Below are 14587 nucleotides of genomic sequence, written 5' to 3'. Positions count from 1 at the left end.
AGGAAATTATTGGTGGGACAATATGAAGAAGGAAATTGCTCTGTACGTGCAAAAATGTCTCGTTTGCCAACAAGTTAAAGCAGAGCATCAAAAACCATCGGGTTTGTTACAACCCCTGGAGATACCTGAATGGAAGTGGGAAAATATCACCATGGACTTCGTTTCAGGTTTGCCGCAAACGCAGCAAGGACACGATGCCGTTTGGGTGATCGTCGATCGATTAACCAAGTCGGCCCATTTCTTGCCCGTGAACATGAAGTATTCCATGGACAAGTTGGCTCAACTGTACATGAACGAGATCGTAAGGCTGCATGGTGTGCCGGTGAGCATCGTCTCCGATCGAGATCCACGTTTTGTATCTCGGTTTTGGCAAAAGTTTCAGGAGACTCTAGGGACGAAACTCAACTTGACCACAACCTATCATCCTCAGACGAATGGACAATCAGAACGAACCATTCAAACTCTCGAGAATATGCTACGAACTTACATTCTGGATTTTGGAGGCAACTGGGGTCAACACATGACTTTAGTAGAGTTTGCATACAACAATAGCTACCATTCGTCAATTCAAATGGCTCCATATGAAGAACTATATGGACGAAAATGCCGATCACCGATCTACTGGGATGAAGTTGGCGAGAGGAAGGCATTGGATCCAACCACTATTCCATGGATGGAAGAGGCTCGAGAAAAGGTCAAGTTGATACGGCAACGACTCCAAACTGCTCAAAGCCGACAAAAGAGCTACGCAGACAACCGAAGAAAAGACTTGGCGTTTGAAGTTGGAAACCGTGTTTTCCTCAAGATTACACCGTTACGGAGTGTCACGGCGGGTAGAGGAAAGAAATTGCAACCGAGATTCGTCGGACCTTACAAGATCCTGCAGAGGATAGGCGTGGTAGCATATAGACTAGAACTGCCGTCAAGTCTCTCGAGAATTCATGACGTTTTCCACGTCTCGATGCTCAAGAAGTACTATCCCGACCCCTCCCACATCTTACAACTAGAGGAGATCGACGTGGACGAATCGCTTGCTTACGAAAAAAAATCTGTCCAAGTGCTTGACCGAAAAGTCAAAGAGCTAAGAAACAAGCAGATTCCATTGGTGAAGATACTGTGGAGAAACCATGGGGTAGAGGAAACTACCTGGGAAGTGGAAGAGGAGATGCGAACGAAATACCCTAACCTTTTCGTGAATTAAGGTGAGAAATTTCGAGAGCGAAATTCTTTTAAGGGGGAGAGAGTGTGAGAACCCGTATTTTTGTATTTTCTAAGTTTTATTATTTTTCATGACTTGTTTTCGGCATTTTCGTGCTTAGGAAAAATTCTAGATAATTCTAAGGAGCAGATATAATTTTTAGATGATTTTTTTAGTATCGAATAGGTTTTGAGAAATTAAGAGTGTATACCGGATGTGGGACCCACTAGGGCGAAAAGTTCGGAAAAATTCGGCCAACTAGGTTAAGTTTTGGATACTGGAATTAATTTATCGGGTGTTGTGAGATATTTAGAGGTACCAAGTGGATAGATGTATGAGAGACAAAAAAGTTAGGTAAGTCATTAAATGAGGTGACAAGTGTCACCGTGTGATTGGATTGAGTTGTCCACAACTATTCACCTTTTTACTATTTGACCAAATAAATAAAAAAAAAATACCAAAAATTCACCATTTTCTTCTCTTCCTTGGCCGACCTCTTCAAGCTCCAGGAGCAAGAAAACTCTTCAAGTTTTTGGCTTCCATCTAGCTCAAATCCTCCAAAACAATCACTTAAACTTGTTTCTACTCCATAAAACCTCTTCATTAGGTGTTAGTGAATTGTTTGGTGAAGTGTTTGGGGAAGCTAAGGTGACAAGCAACTCTCCCTCTCTTGTTTTACTAGGTGAGTAGTGAATGAACCTTCTCCTTCACCTAATGAAGCTTAATTTGTGCTTAGTGGTAGTTAAAATGTTGAATTTTGTGGTTTATTTCTTGATTTTGGATGAAGTGGTGAAGTTTTCCATTTATTGGTGATTTTTCTGTTTATATATGAATTTGATGGTGTGGCCTTGTATGATGATTGGCAATGGCCTAAAATGAGGCTAGTAGGTGTAAATGATTGTTAATTGCAAGCACTTTTTGGTTTGGAGGGAAATTTGGAAGACTAGGGTTTCATACCCTTCAATTCTGCCCGAATTTTTAGTTCCTAGTTAGAGGCCGAATTGGTCTTGGTTTAAAACATGAAAGTTGTAGGGAATGACATTTTAGAGGTGCCTACAAAATTTCAGGTCAATCGGAGTAGTGTAGAATGAGAAAAGTCGAAATTACTATTGCTGTTCTGGTTTTACTCGAATGTAAGAATTGCGCCTGTAATTGGTTGTTTTGGCTGGAATTGCTTCCCAATTGGTTGTTGAGGCCTTCTGATGAAATTTAGCCCTGTTTCTTAGCTTTCAGCTGGTTTTGGAATTTCTGGATTTGGACTTGTAGAGCCTGAGTTATGATGTTTCCGCTAGAATGCGTTTTGGTGAATCTGTTTTACATTTTTGATGTAGTATCTTGCATTTTTGACCTGTTTGCACTCAAAACTGGGCTAAGTGACCTTCTGTGATGTTGTAGCCCTGTCTTTTAGCTTTGAAATGGTGGGTCTTGCACCCTCATCCGATAATCTTAGTGAAATTGGTGCCATTACCGCAAAATGAGGACAAAAACTGTTTTTTTTTAGGGCCAAAGCTAGTTACATTTCCGAAATTTCTGGTTTCCTTTAATGTTTGTATATGCTTATGGAACCCTATTGGGGTCATGTTTGGCCTTGGTTTATGACTCGTTATCGAGTCTCATTGTATTTTTTTGCATGTTTTAGGACGTGACCGTGGTGCACAACGTTCTTTTGACGGAAGTGCATGAAACCACATTTGCGAGCTTGGTGAGTGTACTACTCACTTGTGTGTTATTATATGGCTTTGATACTTGAACTTGAGGTGTTGAATGTTAATTGAGTGAAGTGAGAGTGTACTTTATCACTCTCACTTATTGTTTTGCATGTTATTGGAAAGTGATTGGAATGTTATATGAAATGTAATACATGACTTGGTGTCGTTTGGACGAGTCTCCAACGACGACAATTGTTATCTTTGAACTCAACCCCATTGGTAATTGATTGAATCGAGCCGGCGAGAGTTTGGTCGTGCCAATTAATGTGCCTTGGGACAATGTTATATGGAATCTTGTAGTATGAGAGACTCTCGATTCCGGTTTACTCGAGTAATACCACAATACAAGTGTTTGGATTTCGGGCCCGGTTGGGGAATGTTAGGTGGAAGGAATGGAAGTAAAGTGGGGTCTACGGTTGGTTATTTTTGAACATTGACGGAGAGTCAATGACGTCCGATCAAGAAATGCAAACGAGGAAAAGGGCTCTTGAGAGCCATCTGTATCCTTTTATCACCATATTTGACGTGTGCCTTTGCTTATTTTACTATATTGAATGAAAGCTTGATGCTTATGTGCACTTGGTTGCGTAAGTGATAGTATCTCACTGGGCAATTAGCTCACACCGTTCCTTTTATTTTCCTTACAGGAATAGGACTCTTTTTGGAATGAATCTTGATAGATGGTTGCCGAATGAACTAGATGTATATTTTTTTGTATGGTATATGAAGTGAAACCCTAAATGTATCTTTAGTGCCGTTTTCACTTTTAATTTGTCAAACCATGTATATATTCACTTTTGACAACTTTTGTATGTCACTTTGGATTGTAATTGCTAAAGTTCAAGATGTGAATGTTTGTTCGATATTTGGTTGCGTTCTGACGGGTCGGTTACTATTCATGACCGACTCCGAATTTCATTTTTTTTAATTTTGGGTTATTTTGCCCTTTTGCCTTGTTTACGCGCGTTATAAGTTCCGGAACGAGATAGATCGCTCTAAACTGCACCGTTAGTTCTGGCGAGAGTTGGGCAGGCAGTCCGCTAACCTCTTTGGTTCGCCTTAGGGGAAGGTGGGGCTGTCACAAATATAGCTTACTATAAACTTTCATATTTTTCTTTCTTTTGATAGAAGAAGCTAGTTCATTTATTTAAATCTCGTCTAAATGTGACAACAATATCTTGCAGCTCCAGAATATAAATAGCAATGTTAGATAAAAATATGAATTACTACTTTTTCAGATCTGCATGTACAAATTAGAATTGAACCATTTTCTTGATTGCAAAAACATCTTCCTAATCAAAATTGAATTTTCTAACAATTTGTTATCAAGTCACACTCTAGGCTAAAAGTCTCAATTGTGACTTCCATCACCAACTACAATCCTTGTATGCCAACCCAATTAATACTACAACACTTGACTAATTAAAAAACAAACAAAAATTAACATTAGTTTAAATATATACAAAATCTCATTAGATCTTTCAATTAAATTGAATAGACCACAAAGTAATTGCAAAAGGGCAGGGCAGGGGAAAGAAAGAAACAGAGAAAAATAGAGGTAGAGGAATGCCTAACTAGATTTATTTTGGTGGAAGCATCACATGATATATCTTTTCTCATAAAAAAATACACAAAATTGTAGATAATTACAAAATGTAACCAAAAAACAAAGAAAAGGAAAAAAAATGTGAAGTAAGAAATCAAATCCTAGGAGGAGAAAAGAACAGAGTGAATTTTTGTTTTATTCTTCATAGAAGATGATTAATGGTATAAAATGAATTCTAAGATCTTTTTACATATTTTAATATTTCATCTTTTATCCATGAAAAAAAATACCAAATAACAATGTCATCTTATAAATATAACAAACAAATGCCAGTTGGTTATAACATTATGATCGAAGAATAGAGCAAACATGAGAGATTAGAGATGAAGAAAAAAAGGAAGAAAAGAAAATGTAAAATTGGATCAAAAAAATAATAAAAGACTTCTCTTTGTTAAGTAGTTAACCATCTCACCAAAAAAAAAAAAAAAAAAAGAACATGGCAACAATCTTAGGTAGATTAGTTTTAAAAAATAAAAAATAAAAAAGGTGAGGGATGATAGCAGTTGCCGCAAGAAGAAGAAGAAGAGTGGAGTTGATTTTCTGAAGGAGAAAAAATATTTTAATTCTTTTGGCCCAATTGAATAAAAAAAGGGAAGGAAAAATTTAGCTAAAATGACCAAGATTCCATTTGTCAAAAATATATGCAATACACGTGTCAAAAAAATGGATTGCTACAGTGATTTGTTTTCTTCTTGTATACAAGGTGGATTTGAAGATAATTTAGTCATTTAGAGATAATTTTTTTTACCTATTTTACTTGATAAATAGCAACCCATACCCAAAAAATCAAATTACCAAAGAATTACACCCTACTTACGAAATTCATTTCCCCTCATTCCCATTTTCCAATTTTTATTTTAATTTTTAAGATTAAATTCTTAATATAAGTAAAAAATTTTGAGACTCATAGATGAAAAACAAATTTTTAAATTTCATGGGGGCGCCTGCCGCTCCCGATCCCGCTGGTTCCGTCCCTACTCCCTAGACAATCGTCCCTGCAATTTAAACCCCTTCCCAATTTCTGCCAACACTTTCCCCTAGCAGCAATCAATATATTCTAATTGTAGACCTTGTAGCCCCAAAAAAGATTCTTACCATCTTTAGCTCCATGCTGGAATTTAATAGCATGTTGTTGTACAGGGATAATTTCAGAAACCTCCCTTGAGGTCTCTAACAATTTCAAAAAACTCTCCATAGGTTTCAAAAATTACATTCACCTTACTTGCTTTCACTGTTAATGTTTCAAAATGGGCCCAATAGGCTACCAGTTCCTTCAAATATCATAAACTACCTTTTTTGTCAAAAAACACAAAAAAGAAAAATAAAAAGAGCTCTGCTGATCGCCTTTCTTCCAACACCAAAGCCAACAAACTCTTTTTGCCAAAAATAAAATTTTGGAAAAAAATTTCAACTATGATGATTGCCTTCTTCCAAGCAACACCACCACAAAAGCCAAGCAAACCCCCAATTAAATCAAAATAAATTCCAATAATTTCTAACACTCAAAACACCGCAACCTCATTTATGTCCAGTAGCCCCAACCCCTACATTTTGCACACAAATCAATTAAATCCATCACTTGGTGCTAAATTGGATAAAACTCAACCTCACATTTTATCAAAAACTATCACTTCATCAACAACTAATAATGCAACTCTTTTATCTTCCTCTCTTTGCAGCTTCCTTTATTTTTTTTCAACCACCCATTTCTAAAACCCATCCATCCCTCAAATTCTTGACTTTTGATATCACTAAGTTTTATCGCCCATAGTTAACCAAAATTGAATAAAACAAATAGGGGCAAAAAAATTAAATGCATTACACTTAAAATTAAAAGGAAAATAAGGATGAACGTAATCATATTTGCAAAAAGGATAAGAGAATAGAGAAAAAAAGAAGAAGGAGGAAAAGGAGGTGAATAAATACGGGTAAGGGATGATAGATAGAATTTGATTTTGAATAGGAGGAAAAATATTAGGCAGAGTGAAATGGGTGGTAAGAATTTGGGCAAAAGAGGAAGTGGAAAAAAGAGTAAGATAGAAAAGAGAAAGCATGAGAGAGAGAGAGAGAGAGAGAGAGAGAAGAAGTCAATTTTGATTTTCCTTGAAATTTCAGAAATTTTCCAAAAAATATGTCATTAAGTATCCCATATAGGGATAGTAGAGTACTTTTGCACCAATATGGGAGGTATGTGTAATTTTAAAATATTAAAGGCAGCTTTGTGAAATTGTCAAAAACCTCCTGGAAGGTTTCTGACTTTATCCCTTAAAAGAATGATATACAATTCATCATCATCTGAAGATGTCAGAATTATAGTAAAAACATAAAAGGGTTAAATGCAAAAAAACTCCCCACAAACTATATATTCAGTTACAGTTTATCCCATAAACTATAATAATAGGCATTTTGCCTCCTTGAATGATATGTTTGGACAAATCTACCGCTTTTATTTTAAACATTGTTATTTTTCTTTTTTCCCTATCATTTTCTTTTTAAATTCTTCCTTTTTTTTCTTTAAACAGTGTTTAAATAAATAGACTAGATTAGTCAAAATTTGTTTATTTTCTTCATTTCGTATGTCAATATTTTATAAAAAAAAATCTATGGAATACAAGATTTTTTTTCCAAATGTTGAAGTCAATGTCATTTAAGAAATTGAACTTTCCAAATATATAATAACAAAATAGAGAAATTGATTAATCAATTATTAGTAGTATCAATAACAAAAAAATGAACTACTGTTGTTGTTTATTCTTATTTTTTATTTCACTACAAATAACAATTGCTAACTTTTCTTTTTTAAGTGATATATAATATGTTACTTTTATTATAAGTAGTTGAGTAACTGTGAACTCTTAATTAGTTTATAGATACTTAAATTGTTGAATTACTAGATTAATACACTTTACAATATAAGCTACATATATTTTGTAATAAAAAAGAGTTTAAGACAAATTATTAAGAATGAATTTAACAAATAAACAAATTTAAAAAGCAGTTTAAAAAATATTAAAATTTTTTATATAAGTCTTTTCACATCGGAGAGAGACATTGGCTAGTTCCACAAGAGAAGGAGAAAAAAAAAGAAAATAAAAGGAAAAAAATGAAAAAAGCTAATAGAGAAAAAAAGAAAGGATTTAAGATTGTAGGGGTAGTGTTGTTCAAACATATCATTCAAGGGGGCAAAATACCTATTATTATAGTTTAGGGGGTAAACTGCAACTGGATATATAGTTTGTGAGGATTTTTTGCATTTAACCCAACATTAAAAAAAAAGAAAAAAAAAAAAAGCAATGCATTCCTGCAATTTAGGCCCGCCTAGTCTAACTAACACATCCGATTTGGACCTAAGGAAGTCATAAGAGTTCAGAAAGTGAAAATCTTGGAACTTGTCCCAGAAAAAAGAAAAATTAGATTTACTAATGATTCATTATGTTTTAACCAACTAAGCCATTTAAAACCCCGAACTAATTAACAGGTGCAATTATTCTCGTTTGGAGTTAAAATTTTATGGAAAGAGAAATAGGTTCAATATGTTAAGGTGGCTGGCGGCAGTTAAACGTTGAAGGATGGGGACGAAGATATGTCTTAAAAATTGCATTTTGACCCACAAGGGAAAAGAAAAAGAAATTGCAAATCTCGAGGTAAAGGAAAATCCTCTAGTCTCCTGCAGGCTACAAATGAATCGAACAGCTTGGAGGTAGATTGCAAGTAGTTGAAGTCTGAACTCAACTCGAACTCGGTCAACATCGAAGTCGAATTCGAAATTAAAAATACTAAATTCGTTAACTCGTGAGCCAACTCAAGCTTGATTATATATATATAGATATATTAATAGTAAAATTATATATATTCATAATATTTTATTATTTATTAAAAAATTATTATTTTATTTATTTTTTAAAAATAAAATAATTATTTTTAATTTTTTTAAGTTTGAGCTCGAGCTTGTCAAATTCGAATTCGAACTCGAGTTTAAACTTAGTAAAAATTTATTGAGGTTACTTGTTTGTGCCTCTAACTTCCTAGTTAACATGTGACCATTCAAGTTCAGAGTCTCTTCTTCTTTGCAGATGCTGAAACGTGTTTACCAACCTTGATTCCATTTCCAGTAGCAATCTAGAACTTTTCCAATAGACTTCCATCAATGAACTAGCAACAATGTCTCCTTCAGTAGTGTAGACTCCGCTGCACATGACCTGTCTGTCAGGTCAGGATAATGACTCTAATATCTTTTAAGTCAAAGATATATATATATATATATATAAACCAAAACAAATAGACTGCAGCCCCATAAAAACGACTTAAGAAAATGATCGATTAAAATACGTTAGTCATATGCAGGAAGAATAGTCTGGCCAATGCTGGGATACTTCCTGTCGACAAAAAACAAAAAAAAAATACGTTAGTCATATGCAGCCCAATTCAAAAGTGCATCAATAAATGAAAGACAAAATAGAATAATGTGGGTGATATCTTGGATGAAATCACGAAATGATTCAGCTAGTAGTTTTATATATGTGAAATGTAGCCAGCCGTATTGGACTACCTCTTAGTATATTGTTTTGTATGTTGTTTACTGCCATTTTGCCAAAACACCTTCTTAAGTTCCAGACATCTGCCTCCATCCACCAGATTTGTAGGATCTACAGAGGAGAGATATGGCAGAATGCAGAGCTCGCAAACGTGCGGTAGTGTTGGTTCCGATGCCCCTTCAAGGGCACATGACTCCAATGCTTCAGCTGGGGAGCATTCTTTATTCTAAAGGGTTCTCCATTGTAGTTGCACATTCTGAATTCAGGCCTCCCAATCCTTTAAACCATCCTGAATTCATCTTTCACCCCTTGTTGGACGATTCATCTGGCTATAAGACTTCTTTAGTGAATTTGATGGATCTCATATCGGCTATCAACAGCAATTGCAGAGCACCTTTGCAGGAGTACTTGGGTCAACTCAAGAAAGATCAGACGCTGGAGGGTTGCCAGGTTGCTTGTGTAATATATGATTCAGTCTTGTTCTTTGTTGATTCAGTGGCTACTCAGTTGAACATTCCAGGAATTGTTTTGAGGACTAGCATGGCTTCTTACATGCTGCTTTATCGCTGCATCTTTCAACTTCAAGCACAAAATCTTATTCCTTTTCCAGGTAAACTGCAAACTATTTAATAACTGATGGAAAAATGAAATATTCATACTGCGAGTTTGAGAATTTTAAGCTATAAGTCAGTCATAATATACTTTTGGTAACTAAATTTTGATATTTTTCAAAATTTACAGAATCTAGGCTGCAGGAACCTATCCCGGAGCTCTATCCTCTGAGGTTTAAGGATTTACCCTTTTCAATTACTGCTGAAATCTCAGAAGAGCTTATGGACTTCTTCGATTCTATGGTCAATATACGCTCTTCTGTGGCCGTGATTTTTAACACAACAGATTGTCTTGAGCATTCATCCTTATCACTGCTTCAGAAACAGTACCAAGTTCCATTCTTTCCTATAGGGCCTTTCCACAAAATGGCTCCAGCAGCATCAACTAGCTTCCTAGAAGAGGACCAAACCTGCATTGCTTGGCTCGAAAAGCAAGCTCCAAATTCAGTGCTCTATGTCAGCTTGGGCAGCATAGCGATCATAAATGAACAAGAGCTGACAGAAACAGCCTGGGGACTGGCCAACAGCGGCATACCATTCCTGTGGGTGGTTAGATGCGATTCTGTAAATGAAGCTCAATCAGTTGATCACTTTCTTGATGGTCATTTCAAAGAATCAGTTGGAGAAAGAGGCCTAATAGTCAAATGGGCACCCCAGAAAAAAGTTTTGGCACATAGAGCTGTTGGGGGATTTTGGAGCCACTGTGGCTGTAATTCAACAATAGAAAGTATCTGCGAAGGAGTTCCAATGATTTGTAGACCACTTTTTGGTGATCAAAGACTGAATGCAAGATACTTGACTTGTGTATGGAAGGTAGGCCTTGAAATGGAGAATGTGTGGGACAGAGGAAGCATTGAGAAAGCCACAAGAAGACTAATGATTGATACGGAAGGCAAAGAAATGAGGCAAGATATGCTGTTAATGAAAGACAAGATAGAAGCTAGTCTGCAGAAAGGTGGTTCTTCTTACGAGTCCTTAATTGACTTGACACAGTTCATCAATTCATTCTCAACAGCAGCAAGGGAATGAACAGGCTAGGGAGTGCTTCTCAACGATTGTGGAAACAATTAGTTGTAGGCGTATTTCTGCTTGAATTTCGTGTGGTAAAGATGGAAAGTTGTAGTACATTTGAGAATTGGAGAGATTGATAGGTCCATAGAGGAATAGTAATTGTTATACTTCTCAGTCTTTTTGGCCACATAAAAATAAAATTGATTTAGTATCTGCACTTACTAGTGTGTTTGGATTGTAAGTTATTTGCGATATTGTTACTGTAACACTTTTAATGATGTGATGTATGTGAGATAAAAAGGTGTATTGAAAATTGTAATAGTGATATAAATAAATATATTTGGTCAAATAACTTATAATTCCAACACACATATATTTCAGTGTCTATACTATTTAGCAATTGCTATTGACAATTGGCGGGGTCTAATCCAACAGTCATATTGTATACTACTAATAAGGTGTCTAAAGTTCGCATGTATTTGCCATATCACAAAGTTGTCTAGCATTATACCAAGAAATGTATCATTTCCACTTTTGAACAAAGCATCCAAATGTTGTGAACTAGTACTATTGTTTTGCAAAAGCTAGGGCGGGCGCGAGTCGGGTACTCGTCCGGTCCACTATTTGATTGATCTGACCGCACCGTACGGGTTAGCTAATTTTTAACTTTTACCCGCCCCCGCATATAACAGGTATTCGGTTATAGAGTACATGCTGAGATAAGATCGGGTCAATGGATATCCGTCTCACCCCACTTATCATTTAATTTTTTAAAAAAATAATTTATACTAATTTAATTTTACATTTCACACATTCATCTAATATTTAATAAATATTTTTTTTCTCAAAAAAAGTCTCCCACCAAGAAACAGGCATGTGAAGAGAATACAAAATAAAGAAAAAAAATTAAAAGAATTCAAAATCAATAAAAGTTTGAAATAAGTAGCACATTTTTTTGAAATATATGTTCCACATTAACTAAACTCTTTTCTATAAAACATAAAATCGTGACCTTTACAAATGAATCTTGTAAATAAACTACAGTCTCTCATATTTGTAATGTAATTTGTTCAATGAAATTACTTATTTAACTCTAAATTATTATTTTATAGTATGTATATAAAAATAAAAAAATTAAAAATATATACATGCGGGCGCGGGTACTCGCCGGTTTTTAATTATGTAACCCTAACCCACCCCGCATCTTAGCGGGTACCCGATCCTTTTTTGACTCAATCAAATAATACAAATCAGGTATCCTAATTTTCGAATCAGATCGGATATGACGGGTTTTCGGATTATTGGATAATTTTGCCCATCCCTAGCAAAAGCCCTCAAAGGAGTCCCAATCACTGTTGAGCATCTATGATTTAGTAATATATTAGTCACTTTAATAATCAAGTTAGTGTAAAAGGCTCGGAATTTTGAACCATATGATTGTTTGTTTTATCATTTGTGTGTTATTTTGAAGTTAAAATAAGAAAAATTATGTGCTGATAAAGGCTGCTCTACAAGTGTTGGTGCTCAATTTGTTTTGTGTGACTTTTGACCAATAAACAAAAAAAGTTTTCTGTGAAAGACATGAAAGAGTAAATGGTGCCGGAGAAGTCAATCACATAAATCTTGGCATAGAAATTCCTATATTCCATGTGGAGTTTTTAACGAACCAAGCTAGTTGCAAACATGTTTGTATTCGCCTCATTCCAACTCGAAAAAAGCTCGATTGCTTAATAAACAAATCGAGTTCAAACACAATATTAGCCTCATTTAATAATTGAGGTGAACACAAGCGAACTATTCGAATAGTTCATGAACACATATATATTTCTAAAAATAAACATAATATGCTTAATATTATTAAATATATATTGTACTTTGCTAAAAATAATTATACATAAGTTAGCATTATTTTTTTTAAAAAAATGAACAAATACAATTAAACTTATTCTAAATAATGTATTATTTATTAAAAATATAATTAAATCATCTTCAAAATCAAATTCGAGCTTGAGTTCGATCTCAAATTCGGTTATATAGTGTAACAAGCTGAGTTCGAGATCGAACTTGAATATTTATAGAAATAAACGAAACGAGTTCAAACAATATTTATAATTCATTAATATTGGAGCCAAACTCGAACCCTATTTGTATATTATACGAATAGAACCTGACCACCAAGTATTCGATTCTATTCGACTCGTTAAAAGCTCTAATTCCACGTGTGTGAGGATATTCTTGTTTGAGAATATCTATTGATGAGAGTATTTTGCAAAAACTAGTTTTTTATTTTTTTTAAAATGATTGACATAATGTTATTTTAGTTACAAATGTAGATCATATGGAGATCATAATGTTTAGCCAGTATATATCGTTTACTTGAGAAAGTAGAGGTAATTTGAACTTGCAAAATTTTTTTTTTTTTAAAAAAAAGCTAATAATCCCAACACTTATTGAAAAAATATCTTTCTATAAATGAAGCTTGAGCAGGATTTGGTGTTAACAAAATATGTCATTTTTTGAATTGTCAATTTTACCCTTAATATTAAGGCCAAAATGATCACAGTATAGTTACAATTAAAAACTTAAAATCGCATCTTCCTTTTTCTACATTAATGTAGTTGCTCCGATTTGATTTCTCCATGTCTATTTAAACCTCCATATCTATTTGATGGCATTCGAAATACTCTAAAATTACTATATAACTGATACAACATTTTTTACACTTTTTTCTCTGTTTTGATTTGCTAATTGTTGTAGTTTAGATTTTTGATGATGATAAATTGTGGGCTGGCTAAGCTGAGAACTCTTTCCATACGTTATAATGAGTTTGATAGAAGAGGTTTCGAGTTGTACTAACAATTTTGATGATCATTTACTCAAAAGATGATGAATTTCTTGACAGGTTGAATACCATTACTAGGTAAGTTTTGTGCTTTCACTAATGGGATAATAGACGTTATAAAGTGATCAGTGATCACGCTTTATAACAAGGTCATGGTGAAGAACAACAGCAGCTTTTATATACTAGTGGTTTTTGAGTTGTACTAGCAATTTGTTGGGAAAGGAGTATTAGTACAGGCACAAAATATCAGAATTAGCTCAGGACAAATTTCTCTTTCTTCAAGTACCAGTTAAAAAAATGAACAAGTCAAATCATCAAGTAATAATACCAACAGTGATAATAAAATGTAGGAAAATTAAAAGGCACGGGACACCAAGATTTTTACGTGAAAAAACCACGGAACCTAGTCCAGTCAAAAATCTCCACTATCACAATAATGGGAATACACAGGTCTATCCGAAATATTCAGACGACAATAATAGCACCAATATCAACCAAACAAATTGCTACAAAATCATCCCCAAAAAACTACAACTGTCAAAGAAGTGAATTTGGAAAGATGTTACCAAACGAAAAGGAAATCAAAAATCTGAATCGGTAGATAAGTAGAGCTTGACGAGAGAATCGCGTGGGTAAAATTTCGTCTCAATCGGATTTCGAATCGCCCTTCAATCAAGATCTTGAAGTCTCTCTCTCTCTAGTCCTTTCTCTCTCTTCGTCTCACTCAAAAGTGGCGGCTGGCCTTTTTTCTTCACACGAAGACCGAAGAAAGAAATTCCCTTTTGCGGCTGCTGCTGCTTTCTATTTAAACTTGAGAAACCCTCAAGTGTTGTATAAGTGGGTTGGCCCACAAATGGACTGGCCCACACCCAACAATCTCCTCCTCCAGCTCATTTGGGGGCTTCCACCAAACCTGTTTCTTGTCTGCAAAACAAGAGTTTCTCCATAGACAATGCCTTGGTAAACATGTCAGTACCATTATCATCTGTATGCACTTTCTCAAGTGTCAACAACTTGGAATCCGGTACTTCCCGAATTCAATGATACCTCATATCAATGTGTGTTGGATCAAGAG

General features: G+C 34.8%; 1 protein-coding gene across 1 annotated transcript; it reads left to right on the top strand.

The window, feature by feature from the left end:
• The first annotated feature begins 9064 nt into the window (after nt 1–9064).
• LOC140032104 (UDP-glucose iridoid glucosyltransferase-like) lies at nt 9065–10911 on the top strand. Its single transcript, XM_072073432.1, has 2 exons — nt 9065–9658; nt 9790–10911. Exons 1-2 carry the CDS (start codon nt 9175–9177, stop codon nt 10686–10688), a joined length of 1383 nt encoding a protein of 460 aa, XP_071929533.1. The 5' UTR covers nt 9065–9174; the 3' UTR covers nt 10689–10911.
• Nucleotides 10912–14587: the final 3676 nt, after the last annotated feature.

Source organism: Coffea arabica, chromosome 1c, assembly GCF_036785885.1.
Source record: "Coffea arabica cultivar ET-39 chromosome 1c, Coffea Arabica ET-39 HiFi, whole genome shotgun sequence".
Taxonomy (NCBI): domain Eukaryota; kingdom Viridiplantae; phylum Streptophyta; class Magnoliopsida; order Gentianales; family Rubiaceae; genus Coffea; species Coffea arabica.
Note: the sequence above shows the minus strand (reverse complement) of the source record. Positions and strands in the feature narration are given on the sequence as shown.